The 18,578-nt window shown below is 38.3% G+C and overlaps 2 protein-coding genes and 1 long non-coding RNA gene across 11 annotated transcripts in view; 1 reads left to right on the top strand and 2 right to left on the bottom strand.

The window, feature by feature from the left end:
* Positions 1-18,578, top strand: part of Asator (tau-tubulin kinase asator) — a 73,102-nt gene that overhangs the window by 33,877 nt on the left and 20,647 nt on the right. The window contains exons 1-2 of one of the 7 annotated variants that reach the window (XM_089837087.1): positions 9,878-10,807; positions 10,873-11,129. The exons of 5 other annotated variants lie outside the window; for them this stretch is intronic. The gene's annotated coding sequence lies outside the window, so the exon portion shown is untranslated. Of the gene's footprint in view, positions 1-9,877; positions 11,130-18,578 lie in introns of those variants that run through there. One more of the 7 variants, XM_089837092.1, reaches the window with a different exon arrangement.
* Positions 2,458-3,574, bottom strand: LOC149717240 (uncharacterized). 2 transcript variants are annotated; one of them, XR_016365587.1, is made up of 4 exons: positions 3,477-3,574; positions 3,164-3,320; positions 2,891-3,097; positions 2,458-2,785 (listed from the first exon to the last, which is right to left on the bottom strand). XR_016365587.1 is itself a non-coding variant. In XM_089834536.1 (3 exons), exons 1-3 carry the CDS (start codon positions 3,421-3,423, stop codon positions 2,698-2,700), a joined length of 555 nt encoding a protein of 184 aa, XP_089690662.1. In that variant the 5' UTR covers positions 3,424-3,494; the 3' UTR covers positions 2,458-2,697. The 2 variants fall into 2 exon arrangements, 1 of the variants encoding a protein (XP_089690662.1); XM_089834536.1 differs by having other exon boundaries at positions 3,164-3,494.
* On the bottom strand, positions 3,976-5,906 carry LOC149717241 (uncharacterized). Of its 2 annotated transcripts, XR_016366242.1 has the most exons (3): positions 4,835-5,796; positions 4,442-4,559; positions 3,976-4,383 (listed from the first exon to the last, which is right to left on the bottom strand). It is a non-coding gene; the product is annotated as an uncharacterized LOC149717241 (long non-coding RNA). The 2 variants fall into 2 exon arrangements; XR_016366241.1 differs by having other exon boundaries at positions 3,976-4,559; positions 4,835-5,906.

An 18,578-nucleotide genomic window follows, 5' to 3' on the forward strand; every position in this document is an offset into this window, starting at 1 on the left:
TGCTCGTTTGCTGTGGTTTAGTTTAAACAAATGCCACTAGATGCTCCCATACTCGAGGGGTGGAATTGACGAACTCTCTAAGCTTAGCAAAGGCTAGTTTTAGCTCTGCCCTCATGGACGAGGTCTGATTGGTTCCTGCCTTTGGCAAGGTATAATTTGTGTGTAGAAGATCAGCCAAAATGTTATGGAATGGCAGCTGCCACTTTAAATTTGCTTCACGCGTGTCAACGACTACTTAAAATGGCACCACCTCGTTAGTGCTTTTTCTTAGCCGTAGCTCACTCGATCATGTCCCAACTGAAGCGTGATCGAGTGGGCTACGCTTAAGCAGACGATATATGAAACGTTTTAGGATTATCCACTGGAGTGTGCAGAAATTGTGTCGCATCTTAATAGTCATGCTATCAAAATTTCGGAGAAAAGTTATTGGTCAAAATGTCCGGTGACTACCCTTAGTTTAAAAAATATATATATATAGGACATTTTAAAGTTTTATTGGACAATGTCCAGTGTCCAGTGCTTATTTCCGGCCCTGTCCATGGCTGTATTTGACTTTTTCGATCCGGCTTTGTAGTATTCAACTCCCAAAGAGTCAAAGACTAGTTTAAATTTTTTTCTAATTTCCCAGACTTATACGCGATTCGTTTTATGTCGGCTGCTCTCGCGTCTGAACACGGAAATGAACGAGGCGACCGACGGGAAGGAACGTAAGATCTTAAGCCTACTACACACTACGCCGTTTTGCGACGCGGCGTGGCGTGCCGTTTTTACGGCGTCAACGTCGGTGGTAGGTACGTTGCGCCACGCGACGGTTGCAGGGTTCACATTTTCGCGTCGTGGCGGGAAACTGTATTTTCAAAAATGGATTCGAGTGATGAGGATGATTTAGTTCTTGCCATAATTTTAAGTAGAAGAAGAAGAAGACGTAAAAATAGAGATTTATGGCTTCATCCTTATTTAACTAGGCGAAATCAGCTTTCGGAATTTAATACACTCTTGAGCGAATTTAGATTAGAGAACAAGGAATTGTATTTTCAATACTTTAGAATGTATCCATCTACAATGGACTTTCTATTAAGTTTAGTTGGCCCTAGGCTCAAAAAAATTCATACTCAGTTTCGTGAACCTATTTCTGCGAAAGAGCGGCTAGCACTAACATTGAGGTAAGATATAATATATAATAAAAATTTCCATTATTCTCTCTCGTTACTTTAATGCGTTACTTTAAAAATAGATATTTGGCTACAGGAGATAGCATGCAAACTGTGTCGTTCACAATGAGGGTAGGAAGGTCCACCACTTCTCAGATTATCAGAGAATCGTGTGGTATTCTGTGGGATGCACTTCAGAGTGAATATCTTCCTCAACCAAGTTTAGCACAGTTTTCATCGATTAGTCGGTACTTTTGGCAAAAATGGCAATATCCTAATTGTTTAGGTGCCATTGATGGCAAACACATTCGAATTCAGGTACCGATCTATTCACATAATGCTGATTCAATGTGAATTTCCCTCATTATTTTGCAGGCGCCGCCCAACTCGGGTAGTGACTATTTTAATTACAAGAAGTTCTTCAGCATAGTTCTGTTGGCCATTTCTGATGTGCAATACAGACTAGTCACTGTGGATATTGGTGATAGTGGTCATCACAGTGATTCGGGAATTTTGGGAAATTCGGCATTTTGGAAAGCCCTGACAACAAACAAAGTGTCAATTCCTCCACCAGCTTCTTTACCCGGTACAAATGAGGTCATACCTCATATGTTTATAGGAGATGCTGGATTTCCACTTAATAAGTATATTATCTGTAACCTAAAAATCTTTGGTTTCCCACACTAATTATTGTTATTTCATGAAGGTTTTTAATGCGTCCTTATAACCGCCCTAATTTGCCAAAGGAGCAAAGAATTTTTAATTATCGACTTTCTCGAGCCAGGCGAATAGTGGAAAACACTTTCGGAATTTTAGCAGCAAGGTGTGCGAAATACGACACATAACATTATAATAATGCTGTGAAATTATAATAATGCTGCGAAATTTACAAAAACTAGGTGGAGGATCCTACTCAGAGCCATTATTGCATCCGAAGACACAATGTTGGAAGTTGTGAAAGCTATATGCGTTCTCCATAACTTCCTAAGACAAATTGAATTGAACAAGAAGTCAAATTGCGAAAACCGATACTGTCCACCTAATTTTGTAGATCGTGAAAATCAAAATGGCGAAATCATTTCTGGTGAATGGAGACAAGAAGCGGATCTTGACGCTGTCAGGAATTTGAGAAGATTGGGTCGCCAGGGGGCTAGAAATCACACCATGGAAAGTGAAGATATTCGTGTAAAGCTAACCAATTTTTTCAACTCAGAAATTGGTAGCGTATATTGGCAAGACTCTCACATATAATTCTAATTATTTTCATTGAAAATAAACTAGTTTTCCGGAATGCGAATTATTTGTTATTTAATGAAGATGATAAGTTTTACATGGCTGATTATGAAATTTAAATGAGTATTACATGAGTATTCTTCATTCTGAACCATACTGAAGATCGAATAAAATATCTTCGATCTTTTTTCGAGCTAAACATTGTTTCATCGGTTCCAGAGCTTCAATTCTTGACACCAAAGACATACAATATAGTTCTACTGAACTTTTTGGTTTAGATTCGGTTGTAGGTTTTTTCTTGCATGCAATTGATTTAAGAATTTCCATCTCCAATTCCTCTTTTCTTTTTTTTTGCACTTGTTGGTGTTTTAACAGGCATATTGATAGCTGAAGTTTGTTCACTAAAAAGATAAAATATTTGGTGGAAATGGAGTTTACTGTAGGTTTTAAATGAGGAGGTTGACAAATTTTGGAACTGCTCAATAGGATTATACATAGTTAAGTACCTAAAATTAGAAGGTTCAACATCACATGTTACTTCTACATCTGGTGGTATTACGTAACCACCAACATTGACACCCTCTGGTAAATCCGCACCTTCTCCTGGAAGACCTTCCACTGTTGAGCTGGTGGAATTGTCATTGTTGATGGAATTGTCATTGTTGATGGAATTGTCATTGTTGGTGGAATTGTCATTATAGTTGGAAATTGTGCTGGAAAAATGATGAGAAGGTTGCTAGAATAATCAGTTTTTATTTTGGCTATAATAGTTAACTAACCTTTTATGTTTTATATGGTCATTTAAAAAGCTCAACTGAGCGAATAAAGGCCATTTTTGACTAGCAAATGCTTCTGAGCCTGTCGGTAGATTTGCATTTTTTTTTTCCCTCGTATACCTATCTCTGATTGTTTTCCACCTTTTCTTTGCCTCACTCACTATACTCAGGCAACAAAAACAGAACTTAAAACTAGCATATTGACTCATAAAGAAGCCATGAAAAAAATTCATACACCAGCAGTACCATTCCGATGATTCCATAAACAAAAAACTAGCCAAGGCTTAACTATACTTTTGTACGTTAAAATTCTTACCTGTTGAAGATACTTCTCTTGCTATTTCTCCCCATAAAATTTCCTTCTTTCTAAAATCTTTGAAGTCTGATCTGGTCAGATCGTATATTTGAGGTCTGTCCCTCACGGCATCGACTAGTTTCTCGTCGAAATTATCGAAGTGCGCCATATTAAAAATTACTTTGTACTTTTTTCCAAAGAAAAAAACGACACGCACGCCACCAAAAGTTCGGAATTCGAAGCTTTGGCGTTTGTCAGCGTTGCGTTTGCGTCGCGTCAAAAGCGTACCGTTTTGGCAGCGTTTTCACAACGTTTCGAAAACGCCGCGACACGCCGCGACTCGCCGCGTCGCAAAACGGGGTAGTGTGTAGTAGGCTTTACTCTTCATCTGAATGGGCCTTAATGTATCACGCGCTGCCAACCTGAAAGGAAAGAGAAATAAAAAGTTCTTAAACCATAAATTTAATACCTAATACTACGTATGCTTGTAACTTCCAACTCTACACGGGCTGAAAAGTACTTAATTTTAATTAGATTTTAATCTGTCCTAATGGAAAGCACATACATTTTGGGATATTGAAAAGCGTGTAATATAGCGATACAGTTTTAATGCCGCCTTACCCGTATAACTATAGTTATATAAGTTAATAGAAGTAATATTTAATAAGTTGAACTGACGCGTTAGTGCAATGCAACCAGTTTTAATCGCACGCGTGATATCGAGTGATTTGTTCCTCAGGTTTATTGTATGTTTTGGTAATTATTTACGTTACTAAGAATATACGGGCACATCACTGTAGCCTCTGGCACTCTGGCAGGTGTTCCTCAGGTTTGTGTGTTCTGGAAATTATTCACGTTAAGTAAGAACATACGGGCACATCACTAAAGCCTCTGGCACTCTGGCAGGTGTTACTCAGGTTTGTGTGTTCTGGAAATTATTCACGTTAAGTAAGAATATACGGCCACATAATTGTAGCCTCTGGCACTTTGGCAGGTGTTCCTCAGGTTTGTGTGTTCTGGAAATTATTCACGTTAAGTAAGAACATACGGGCACATAATTGTAGCCTCTGGCACTCTGGCAGGTGTTCCTCAGGTTTGTGTGTTCTGGAAATTATTTACTTTAAATAAGAATATACGGCCACATAATTATAGCCTCCGGTACTCGGGTAGGCCTACCAACCTCGCCTACTGTTTTTGTTTTAACATTGGTTAAACCATAAGGAAATCATATAATCATAAGGAGATCATATGATTTCCTTATGGTTAAATGTAAAGTAGCCACATCCGCATTTATTTCAAATCTTTATTAGTTTTAGCATAAGTTTATAAGATATGTTCCATAAGTATGTATATTTGTAATGTTAGAGACTAAGACTTACTGATAGCTTGTTTGAGAAATACACGAGACTCGGTTTTGCAGTCCATCTTCCTATTTAGTACTAACTTTGAAAGTGCCACACCAGGCGTCTCTTTACGAGAATCTATGAGGTTTCACCCACGTCACTTCATGACTATCTCTCAGTAACCAGAAGTAAATGAACCGAAGTTACCGGAGAGGGCAAAATTTGTATAATGCGTTTTCCATAACGTGGGGGTAGTAAAAATCAAGGTAGCTGTACCTCTACCTGAATCGTCTCGAAATTTAACGCTGGCACTAAAGACCATAGTTACAGCTTAGTTACAAATCCGCGCAATATCGTTAGTATGAATAAACAGTCGTTGTTTCAGAAATAGGCGTCTGCTTCTATCTTAGGAGCCTAGGCCCTAGGCTTACGTTCGATAATGGATGAAAACATTAGGGATGATCTTTTGACATACCTTTCAAATATTAATCGACCATTTGTGACTTCAATTAAGTCGGGAAAGATTTATTGAAATTCTAAAGTCAGACATTGGACCAAAGTATGTTAAAAGTCTTCTTATCCTACTCGAAAAGTTTTTCAATGAGTGTAAACCTCTCCGCAAAAGAATCTTCCGAGGGAAATATATCCTCTTCCGAAGAAGTCGCCATTTTTAAAAACTCTAACTAGGCCTAATTCCCGGAAAATCCGGTTACTCGAACATTGGCCGCTTGGTGGCGTTTTCAAAATTGTTGTGACTCGAAAGAGTAGAGGAGCGAGACTATCGTCGGGGTTGAAATATAGGGGTTTGTGAGGAACTTGTGCTTAATGAATAAACAATACGACTCCGGTAACTTCGGTTCATTTACTTCTGCAGTAACCAGAGACAAACTTAAGTCACATATCTAATGCACTTACGGTTTTACTTAGTTTATTCTGAAATAAAATACCTTACATGGGTTTCTATGGGAAATCAATTTTGTATCGAAAATGTCCAAAGTCCATCGTTTACTGTCTTATTTACATGATTTGAGTGTTTTAGGGATGACCCCTTAATTAATCATTGTCTTTCAGTTTTTTAGTTAAATTTAAGGGTTCATCCATAAAACACTGAAATAATAACTTCATTATTGGGTGTCCATTATGGGCAAAATGTCATAGAACATTTTCGACTCAAAATTGATTGCCTATCCCTTTTTGAAACAAACTGGAAGTAGACGAGGATGAATTTTGAATCTTAATCTTTTCATACGTTCTTATTAGTACGAATTAATTCTTGGTCTAAACGCATCTCATCTAGTGTATTTAAACTAATCCCTTACATATAAATTAATCTCCTAACTCCAAATCAATTAAAATACTTTAATTATCTTTTCAAACTTTTAAGCCTGTAATATATATTTATAGAAATATCAGCTTCTGTCTCTCCCAATCCCAAATTTTCCTCTCTAGAGAGGGTCTTTCTAATTTGTCCGTACAATAATCGAGGTGGCATCCTTTCCTGACCCCTCCCCATCCGCCCCTCTTTTCCCGGTCGAGTATCTTTTGTCCAATTTGGTTGAAATTGTTGACCTCCTTTTGCAAACTAGAATAAATACGCAATAAGCGTCTAATGATCGAACACGAACCTTTACAACAATAGCGCTAGCTCCCCCGATCCCCGACTCTATCCATCCATTCTGTCTGGTCAGTTTTGGATTGGTCCATTCCTAGTGCTGAGGGGATGGTCACTTCCTGGATAAAACTAAAATAATACATACTTCAGAAATAAAACCCAGGAGTGAGGAAAGTCCGAATGAATGATAATAAACGCCCAGCAGAAACCGCTTTGCTGTATAAGTCGGAAAGTAAACTTTTTATCCGAACGTTACTGTTAAGTAGGGCGAACGCGATTAGAAATATTGTTAGAATCTGCCGCCATCTTGAAAAATGGCGGCCAGAAACGTGTTAAATCTTTGTGCAATAACTTCCGCGCGTTTCAACCGATTTATTAGTAATATTTCGCTGTATTATGTATAGACGAAACCAGGAATACATACAGCCATAAGTTCATAAGATATGTTCCATAAGTTTCTCACTGGATACTGAGAGCTTGTCATGAAGTGGCATAGGTCATAGATTCTCGTAAAGCGATACCTGGTTAGGAGCTGTTAAAGGCTGAGTACAGACTAAATAGGAAGATGGACTGCAAAACCGAGTGTAGTCGATTCTTGCGTCGTTCTCGAACTAGCTCTCAGTAGATCTCTAGCACTACGAAGTGTAGGGAGTGTCATACTTCTGGAACATATCTTATAAACTTATGATACAACTGATAGAAATTCTTGCGTACCCAACAATTGTCTCAACGTGTCTAGGTGGATTTTGTGAGAAGAGCTATGGACTAGTCATTACGTATGACGAATTTTACCTCACTGCGCGTTCCTGACTTCGCGATGCTACAAACCAATGAAGTCCAGTTAAAAAAACGTCAGAATTATGTCGGCGTGGCGTAAAGTACGCAAGACCTGCCCACAACACCCGCGTGATATATGGAGGTATAATAAAGGATTCCTATTAGACCTGCATCTGAAAGGGACACCATACACTATAGCTTAAGTTGGAGATACTTACTTCCCCCTATTTACTTCTGCCTATAGCGCACAAATTTTAATTATCAAAGTTATATTCCCCTCGGATGTGACGAGGTAATGCAGCGTAAAATAAAGAGAAAGGGTTTGGTTGCTTTTCTCTTGGCCCCCTTTTTGGTCTTTTATTAACGGTTTGACAATAAAGCGGTCTTTTGTCGAGGGTATGCCCCCAGACTACTTTAATCCCCGTGTTCCTCCATCAATTTTCAAAGCTAGTTTTTGCTTTAGAACCATAGAGGGATTAGGAGCAACGGTTTCCTTTTTTTTTTTTTTTTCATCCTTTGTTTTCAACTGAAATGCGGCAAATTACTTTCTATATAAAGCCCGTCTTTTTTGGGGCGAAATTTGTCAGGTTTTTTGGACATAGGACATAGCTGCCGGGGTTTAAGCCAGTTTAATCAGTTATACTGCGAGAGAGCTTATTTTAGAGAATTGAATTAGAATATTTAATTTGTGTTTGTGATATCCTGAGTTTTATACTATAGCTAATCCATCTGCTCTATTAAAAGAAAAACCGGGGCTAGAATTTTTAATTTGTTTTTATTTTTATTTTTATTTGGAAGATCATAAATAATAATGAATATTGTAAATTAAGTTTTCTTAACGGCCCCTACGCGTAAGGCCTCTCTGAGAACTTTGCGAAGGAGGACTCCAGACCAGGGTCTACACCTATTGGACGAGAAGTATCACCTGACGGATTTTGTCCAATATGGGAAGTGAGGGTCATCTTTGATATTGTAGACTAGCTGTTACCCGCAGCATCGCTCGCGTATAGAACTTCCATCAAAATGATATAATGAATGGGTAGATTTTACTGATGACTAATATTTTTGTAGCACCCTAGGAGCGAAGGCACTCGGCGTTGCCCGTCAGCCCGCCGGGATATTTTTTATTACTTTTCATGCGGACATTATTCCATAAAGAAGGGTTTTTAAATTTCTGGCCGCCATTTAAAAAGATGGCAACAAATCGAAGCCATCCAGCCCGTCTATAGGTTAAAGGAAACCAGTCTACTAAATATTTGTGAAATCGGTTGAAACGCGCGGAATTTGTTGCATAGAGAAGATTTTTTTACATTTCTGGGCGCCATTTATTAAGATGACGGCGGATTGGAAAAATCTTTCTTAGCACGCGCCTACTACTTATGAGTAACGTTCCTGCAAATTTTCAACCTTCTATGGCAAGCCGTTTGGGCTGGGCCTTGATTATCAGTCAGTCAGTCAGTCAGGACTATTACGCTATTTTAAGTAATGAAGAAAATAAAATGTAGTCCGGATTTAATCTTTAATGCTATTGATGAAAGTAAGGCTAATCTATAGTTCATGAATTAATATTAGTATTAAGTGTGTTTATTATAGGAACTTTATGTTGTTTATTATTATCGAATAAGGCCCTTAATTATTTGAATTAATGAAGCTTAACGACCGAGGATGTCTTTCATAATCCCACTTAATCGCAATTTACGGAGCTGTCAAGTTCGCTGTATAAACTCTCTCCCTCTTGAATTATGAATTCATCAGAAGAGCTTTAACGAAATTCTTAATCGTGTAATAATTTTCCGAGTTCAAGGTGCTAGGATTTAAATGTCCTCTTATGCCTTCGAGGGTCTAGGCACTAAAGGGATTGCATTACCCATTACCGTAATAGGTGTACGGGGAATATGTGAGTAAATAACCCCTCTGATAAAGATGAACTCCAAGGACCATTTAACCTATTAATCATAAGTGAATAATATACACGAAATAAGTTAAACAGAAATTTAAATAATGCAACTTTCAAAATGAGGGAGGGACTGTCGTATGGTCTGCTTGAGATAGGGTTAAGACTGAACATTGAATGGTACGTGCTCCCAAAGAATTTAGATAGGGCTTCAACGTTACCAGTCCAAAAAATCCCTATTGTTTAAAGACGTCTTTGTTGTCCACATAGCCAATCCAATGTTTCGTCATAAGAAAAACAAGGTGTCAAAACATCAGAATCTATTTTACCCCTGGCTTTTTAAAAGACAAGGTCTACTAAGTTAAACATACTAATTTAAATAATGTAACACCGCGGTACCAGGTCTTATCTATACTAAAGGACCCCAATATGGCGGCGTTGCATCATAGTGAATCATCGAGAATATAGTGGGGGAAGAAACTTGGGATCACAACACCACATTCCTATGTATCTTGAAGGAGAGAGGGATGGAGCGGTACCTCCATACTTAAAACCACTGTTAAAACTTTGCATCTGGACCACCATCTACGGCAACGAACTCCTACCAGCATCCTAAATTAGTTTTTTAGGCTTTTTTTGTAACTACGTTTAACTGGGGGTTAATCATAAAGTTAAAATAGGAACTTCTTTACAGACTTAATGAATAGGGGTTCGCTTCTGTCCCAATCTTGAGAAGAACTCAACCTCCAAACCACTTCTAATAATAAACCTTCCCCCCCAGAGTTACTGATATCAACCATGCAGTTTGGTCAACCAAATTCGGAAATTAACGAATATAATTGTGACTGTGCATAAAGATCAAACAAACAACTTTCTCAAATATATGTAAGATGTATGAGAGGCTCAATATCCTCCATCCCTATGATCCCATAGGTGAGGTTGACCACCCTCTTTAATATATGAAACCTTTTCCGAAATCGGGTTATAGGCCTACCTCTCCGGTATCTATCCACTTTTCCTTCCGTAGCAACCGCAATTTATCCCAAAACTACAATCTTTCAATCTAACTTATAACTTCCGTCTTTTCTACGTATTCTATACCTTAATCTTTCCTATATATAAGAGTATAACACCCCGCAGGGTTAGTGTAAACGTTTTCCGAATGTTTCTACAGTTTTCTTCAACGTTACCTGATACCGGGAACCAGGAAATAAAAGGCACGCTTAGCCTTTGATACCCCTATCGGGTTAAGGTGGTTACGTTCATTTTAGGAGACCATCGTTGGAGCCGCAGTCTCGTTTCCTTAGTAACGCCAATGTCCCTCGGTAACGGGAAACATTTTCAAAGGCCCCCGGGAATGTCTTTACCACTTATGGTCAACTACGCCTCGACTCTGTTTTCGAGGAGTTTGTGTAAACTCGGACGGTCATAACTTGAAGTGTTCTGTAAATATTTCAGAACGTGGTTTGTTTGTTTTTATGCTTAGGCACAATTCGTTAATTTCCGAATTTGATTTGACCAAACTGCGTGGTTGATATCAGTAATATTTGGGGGAAGGTTCATCGGAAGTGGTTTGGTTGTTGAGATCTTCTCAAGGTTGTGAGGGAGTCGAACCCCTAGCCACTGGCCCATTATAGAACGCCATCTTCTGGGCCCATAGCACTTGATGTTTATGAATAACCCACGATTAAGCATAGTTTTATTGAATTTAAAAGTTGCAAGAAAGGTTGGTTTCATAAAGCGACTGTCGGCTCCATTGGCACCCCTCACATTCTGGTTCATCTTCTACAGACAAATTTTACCTTGCCAAATGCATGAACCAAACAGAATTCGTTCATGATGGCGGAGTTAAAACTAGCCTTTGTTAATCTTAGAGGGGCAGTCAACTCACCCCTCGATTATGGGAGCATCTAGTGGCGTTTGTTTAATCTAAACCACAGCCGAAACTTTCTTCAAAACAAAGTCATGCAGATGTTTTATATTTGTGGACCTAAACATTAAGTACTTCGTGTTTAGTACTTACTTAGACCTTAGACGGCAATAGAAAAGTAGGTGCCATATTTATGTAAAAGTGCATTTAATCAGACCTAGCGCTACCTACAGACGTGCAGACTATAGCCGTGTTTACACTGCGCACTTTGAAACCGTTTTGAACAGTTTTGAAAAGACCAAGGCCTAACCCATTTTTATAAAAAAAATGTAATTTCATTTTCTCATAGAGCACTTAGAAACAAAATGTACGACCATTCTCCAAAACAGTTGAAAACTATTTGAAAGTGTCTGAAGGCCTTTTCAGACGATACTACTTTTTAGACTCATTTAGATGAGTCAACTTGAGTTGAGTAAACTAGTTGGGTTGTGTCATCTTGGATTAATAATAGTTACACTAATATTAATCCAAGGTGTCATAAAGTTGTGTGAACTGAAGTTGGACAAGTTGAAGAACCAAATGAAAAATTTATCACGATCCAATTTTTGCGGACTCGAGTTAAAAGTTGTATCGTCTGAAAAGTCCTTTAGTGTAAACGAGGCCCAGTTCGTGTTTTACATTCAGTCACGAATTTCAGTTTGAAGTTTTTGGTAAACTGTGCTACATACAACACGCAGGAAGGATTGAATTCGAGGCTGGGGGTCCATAGGGGTTGATGGAGTGAGGAGTATATGACACTGTTTTGAAATGAGATAGGATGTAATATGGAAACCCTTCTCTATCTATGTCCGTGTTTCCACCCACTCTCCAACTCTGTATATAGATCCGGTTTACGATATGTTAAGCCTCGGTTCGTCTGGCCTCAAAAAAAAAAAAAATGCTGTTAAATTCCCCACTTTTTTTGAGTGTTATGCGGGATCATGCTATTCCATTACTATTGGATAAAATTCGCGGGAGTTAGGTTTTTTATTTTTATTTTTATTCTTATTCTTTTTGGAGGATTTCATCGTCCAATCGATAATATGATTTGAGAAATCTGTGGTATGTGAAATTTCGTTCGGTTCGTTCACGTAATGTAGTTTAACTTCGAGAAATGCAATTTTGAAACCGATTTTCAAAGACATTTTATTCTTCCAATTGAAGGTTTATTATATTATTTCCCGATTCTTGTTTACGAGGATTTCTATATAGTTACAAAGAATTTTTCTTATTCGAATCAAATTTTTTACGAAAGGGTTTTTTACGTAATGCATCTCAAATCAATGTAGTTTTTGTTATCTTTTTATCTTTGCTTATCTGTACATCATCAGAGGAGCTTAAAGGAATACTCCGAGCTGGATTTTTCTTTTTTAATCAAAAGAGCGTTTAAAATAATGAATATATCAATTGGAACCATGTTTCTATCTACAATATTAAGGAAGATACGAGTGAATTAAGTTTTCGTAATGGCGCGTAATGGACACTACGCTTTAGGCTTTCCCGCGACGCACTGCGAAGTACCCCTATTGGACGCCTGACGGATTCGTCCAATAGGGGTACTTCCCAGTGCTTCACAGGAAAGCCTGTCTTAGTATAGTGATTTTGTATTGTATTTTATTGTATTTTGTATATTATTATTCCGGACCTGTGAACACCAAGAGTGTTCCTCCCTGATTTAAAATGGATTGTTTCCAAAAGGTCAATAAACCATTCATTCATTCATTCATTACGGAAACTTAATTGCTTATGTATCTTCTTTAATAATGTTGATAGAAACATGGTGCCAATTGATATATCAATTATTTTATACGCTTTTTCGATTAAAGGTTAAAAATTCTAGGAATGTGTACCCCTTTAACCTTACCAAGTCCAGTCCTCGAATAATATAAATCTTTTAAATTATGTTAATGCCTCATAATAGAACGCATTTATAATCACGCCTGATTTTACATGATTTTACGAACAAATTTATTTGGTTCTTTGTTACCGGCTTTGATTACTTTTTAAGACCAAGGTAAGAAAAACCATAAAAGGTAACATTTCAGTTCGCTTTTTACCACCACCTTGAAGCTCGAACCCGCCACAGTGTATTAAAGTAAAAACGACAAAAGCACAGCGGATTCGATGCAACTAAAAGCTTCAAACTAAAAATATAAAAAAAAAACACTGAAAGAAAGGCTCCTTGTCCTGTGAAATCGAATCTGTCGAAATGTTAGGAGGAGGTCGAATTAACCAACTAAAGTAAAGAATGGTCAGATACGAACGAAGTTAACGGGTCAATGCCTATAGAAAGGTGACCAGCACTGACCACTCCTATTCTTCTCTTATTTCTTTCTTTCTTTCTTACTTCCACTTCTCGAAGTATAGAAAGACTTTTTCTTCTTTCCCGTGGCTTAAGGGTTCAGACGTGTGACTACCGACTATTCTCTCTTACATAAGTAAAATCAGTATTTGTAAGTTTATAAGAACAGTGCTTAAATTAGCCATTAAGCTATTATAGACCAGTAACAGTTAGGCATTATAGATAACCCCTAATTATGCATCGTTTTATTCAATTTGAATTTTGAAAATTCTAAAAAAACATAAGCAGATATTTCATAAAGGTATTTATTGTTCAGTGTCTACAATCATAGACAGATAACTCTTTCCGGTTTCCAGTCCCTTTAAACACCCCTTGCATCGTCAGGTAGTTGGCTAGTATATTTTAAACTTATAAGAGAAGTATAACATTTATGCTGTGTGTATGTTGCCCCTGAAAGAACGTGTTCTCTAATTTCTTTCTTGTATAGTTGGGCTTCGGCCTGCTATATCGATTTCCCTTGACGCGGTGCTAAAAGACCCTTTTGGCTTTTGTCGATTTCTAATAATGGTTTCGATGTCTCCGCTCTTCGGGTCCAGAAGCTATAGACATGACCCCGGGTTTTCGCCCTCACCAAGCTGCGCACCTAATCTCGAGGAGGTGTGATAGTACTGCGAAAATAGTGCGCTGTTGCATAAAAAAAAACTTTAGAAGGTAGGTATAGTGTATCCCCTATGTCCAGCAGACTGGAACCAAATACTAGACAGACAGTTAGTTCTCTATTTGGCATAAAGAAAGCCAACTTTCAAGGGATATCTTTTTCCGATATATTGCTAGGCCTAATTATTTACTTAAGAACGATAATTAGCAGACGATGCAATGTGTGGATGACGACTCGGTTTTAAGAGGAAATATAATGAGGAGAAGGGAATACAGTCCCGTCTGTACCAGATTTGATGCCCACTAACGAAAATGGGGAAGATGGAGTGGATTAAAGATGTGGTCAGGTGACAAAACGAGTCACATACAGGGTGTTTCTGAAAGGTCTATCAGAAATTAAATAGAATGTTCTTTGGACGATGATTCACCCTCATTTCAGCCCCTAATTGCGTGTGTGTGTGGAGGATGGGCATTATTTCCTCCATACAGCACTGGTTGCTTTCTTGAATTATCCTGTAGTTTGATTACATTAACCGTGAGTCTGATAAACCCGATTTATACTTTTAAATAATTTTTTATCAATCTAAAGCGGAGCAGAAAGGTTATTTAGGTTTAATCAAATACCCTCCCGCTTTCTTTCAGTCTGTCCTACGTGATGGGTCGAATAGACCTATAAAAAAGCTGTCCTTTAAGCTGGTTTTCCCTTCTTGAATTTACTGCGGTTCACCATGAAAATGTTTTCATTTTGATGTTGGATTATCATAGTATGGTTTAACAATTAAACCTCAAGACTATATTTTTGAACGTTTTAAACAAAATCAAGAGAGAGTAAACCCGTTCGCATTGAGTTTTTCCGTTTTCAACTCTCATGATCCATAACGCCTACAGCGCAGGCACCAAAAAGCCAGATGCTAGGTTGAGTTTTACCCCGCCCTTTTCCCTCTTCGAAATGGTATATAGTGTCTGGCCATGTGTTCGTTTTTGACGGTCAATTGAATGTAACTTCCTAAGTTGACCACAGTTTTGACCAATCATGAATGACCACATTTGAGCCTCTCGGAACAGTGTATTGCGGTAAAAACAACTTGTAGTCGCGTTCTTCTGTCGGTCTATTACAAGATATATGATACAAAAGCTTCGTCTGTGGATGAATATTTATAGTCTTCTTCTGCCTTAGCTTAGGCCTAGCTACTAATCCATATGTCTGGCCGAACGTACGTGCTTCGATCCCGATTTCCCCCTTTTCACGTTAGTAAGTGGCCCCTCTGCTATGTACTTCGAGATCTTGGTACAGGAAGAGAAACTTGAGGATCAATTTTTCCAACCACGTCCTTAGGATTCCATCCTTACTCTCGGGGAACTAACAATCCTTTCGATTCAGCAACCAGACGTGTACGTGTGGCGTGTATTTGAAGCAGCGCGATGTGCCGGGTACTTGCGCCATTAGTTTAATTTGGTCAAATTTCGGGACGGTTTTCCGTTTTCCCCCATTACAATTGTACTTGTTTATGCATGCAGATACGGTCATGAAGTTTGGTCGAGTGTCCTATCCCTCTAGTAGCTGAGATGCTATTTTCATCCTGTTTTGATACCTAAGTACTCGGAGTTCAATTCAACTCAAACCCAGACATTTTTATGTTATTTTATTTATTTTTTCTTTTTATAAAGTGTTTCTTTTTCCCGGAAGTTTTTAAGGAATATAAGTATTAAATTTGTAAAGGGATGGTTAAAAGGAAAGTTTAAGTGAATTTGTATCGATTTTTAGTTGTGGAACATTCAAGAAATATGTAAGGATGTTTTTAAAAAACGAAAGTTTTATTTCTGAAATCATTCTGACCTATTTGCGAAAAGAGGTCTTAGAATTTCTAGAAGAATCACTTTATTTTCTATTTCACCCTCCCTTGAATCCATTTATTTTAGATACTGGTTATAGTTTACTTTCTTAACTATGAGAATCAAGGAAATCCTTTGAGTATGTGCAGGAATTCATACAGTTAATTGGAATAATTGTGGAGCCATTTTTTCTCAACGTATCTAGGTGGGTTTACTTTGAGGGAGGAGCTATAGACTAATCATTATGCATGATAAATTTTGAATTACGAATAATTTATCTCGCTGGGCGTTGAACATTGCGCCCGCTCCTGACCTCGCGTTGCAGTGCTACGTCAAATTCATATGGAATCGCGATTTTATTGCCCATGCGCTAGTAATATAAGCAGACGACCGATCAATGAAATCACAGTTAGAAAGACGTCAGAATTATGACGCGTGACTCAATGTACTCAAGCCCCGCCCACAAAACCCGCATAGAGATTAACATGGAGGAAGATATGGGGCACATTGAATAGTATTAGCTTACTGAGTCCTGGTATGTGATTGTCCTAAATCTTCCTTATTCAACGATACTAAATTTTTGGGGCTATTTTAAACATTGCTTGAAAAATAAGAAAACTGGAGAAAACCACTAGATTGTATAGTTAGATAATATTGCCGCTTTGAAATAGCTTTTCTCAACTATCTGAGCCATCCTTTGCTCCCACGCATTGTGGGGAATTTTAAAAGCAAAAGAAAGTACTAGCTTGTGGCCCCGACTTGGATATTACAATTATAACGTAAGTGAATTTATTGAAGTAAGGATTAAAGGTTTTATTTTTTTTTATTTTTGCTACGGCATCGAGGGGCTATTCACTCTGATATTCTGAACTTATTTTAAGGGGTATTTACGGGTATTTCGTTTTACCACTGTTAAAGGATGCGCATCGTGGGGCTACTCACTCACGCTTTCCGTTCGTGTCACATGTAGTATAGTAAAAAAATTGAAGTAACGGTTTTAGAACAGTTAAAGGTAGCGCATCGAGGGGCTATTCACTCATATATTCTGTACGCCAGTTTAGTACGGTACGAGGTGGCTAATATTACGAGCCCAGCCCTTGGGTCGTCTTGTTTTGAAAACTGCTTCTGGATATCGCGTACATTCCCAAAAATCTAGACCCGACAACAACGACATAGCAAATTACGTATTATTATTTCCATTAAGTCGATATGTGAGACGATAGTGGGGAAACCTTTTAGACCCTAATTGGTTAGCGCGTGTTTAGACTACAATAAAAATGTTCCGTTAGTTTGCCAAGCCCAGAATCGCCCCACAGAACGCGGGTTGCATCGAAAATAGACCATACGGTACCACCACGACCACCGTATATTTATTTTGTTGTTGACATATTATCCGTTTTTCTGGGAAAATCATTTTTGCTAGTATCGCGTCATCTCGTCTGTGTACTTCCCCCTCCCCCATCTTCAATGATCGCCTTCGTTATACAACGGAGCCGTGTGTGTGTCATCCATCCCTTTAAACTTGGCTTTACTGCCAAGAAATTCCGCGAAAACTTCTCCCACACTCGCTTGTAAGTTACGACGAGCTCCTTTCATCTGGGTAATGAGTAAATAGGCCTATCACGCGCCACTGTTTTTCGATATCCTGGTTAGTAGATGCAGGGATAGATTTAATTTTAGAAGTAGGGATGGAGAACGGTTAGTATTTACTTCAGTCAGACTCATAGAGAGATTTCAGTTGGAGGAGGAGCTGAGTCTCGTGACATAATTTACGCTGCTATATTGGTGGGTTTAAAGCAGGAATGAAGCTGAGATCACCCAATATGGCTACCAGAACAGCGGTAAGACTTGGGAGGGTGTGACGTACTAGTAACCCCATCTGAAAGCTCTCTATAGCCCAGTATAGAGCCCCTCCCTCCAACACGTAACGAAAAGTTTAAATTATCTTATTGGCTCACTTAAACTACGTTTTGATGACGTTGCTGACGGAGACTGCGAAAAATAAGTGATTCCTTTTTACCTCTGTCGCTATGACCCGCCTCTTCTTCTATTTTATACCCCTCCGTCCCGTGAAAGTGGGTCCGGGGCTTTGACGCGCCCACATTATTCGGTTCTCCATTCCTACTTCTAAAATTAAATCTATCCCTGGTAGATGAGGTGAATTTCAATCTTTTGTTTTATTAAAATCTTCTTAAAGTTTTAATTAACTAAGATACCAGGTGGTCCCCTAAAAATTAAATTGTCTGTGCCCGCCCGTAAGAAACGTCTGCATAATGCCATTTTCTTTTTTCAAGAAACAAATTTTTTCCAAGTTTCAAATTCAATTAAAACGATGCTTAATTAGGGGTTATTCATAAAGCTAAAATGGTACGTGTCTAGAATATGACGGTCTTTACAGGCTTAATTGCTATGGGTTCGCCAAATCACTTCTAATGAAGTATTAACAAAAGTATATAGATATAAAAACCAAAAGTACACTTCGTTGAAACTTGCTCGCGCCGTGTAATATGAAAAGCCCCCCCCTTTATGCCAGATTAGTGTCGACCCCCCTCTGAGTATGATTCAAGATTCCCTTCTCGTCCGTGTAATAGGGAACAAACCGTGAATAGGCTCGTAAAGTAGTACCAAAAATTAACGTTTGGATGACCAGCATCATGTACTACTTTGTATAAACCTATGACGTCAAGAAATACTTCCCTGATTGGTTAATTCGTGTAGGGCGTTGAGAGGAGGGTAGTTTCCTTCTCAGTTTACATGTTGTCTACAGACAAAGGCGGGAATTGTTAGTGAAGTGTA

This window comes from Phalangium opilio, unplaced genomic scaffold (assembly GCF_054372755.1).
Source record: "Phalangium opilio isolate 3A_F unplaced genomic scaffold, DU_Popi_V2 ptg000003l_1, whole genome shotgun sequence".
NCBI lineage: Eukaryota > Metazoa > Arthropoda > Arachnida > Opiliones > Phalangiidae > Phalangium > Phalangium opilio.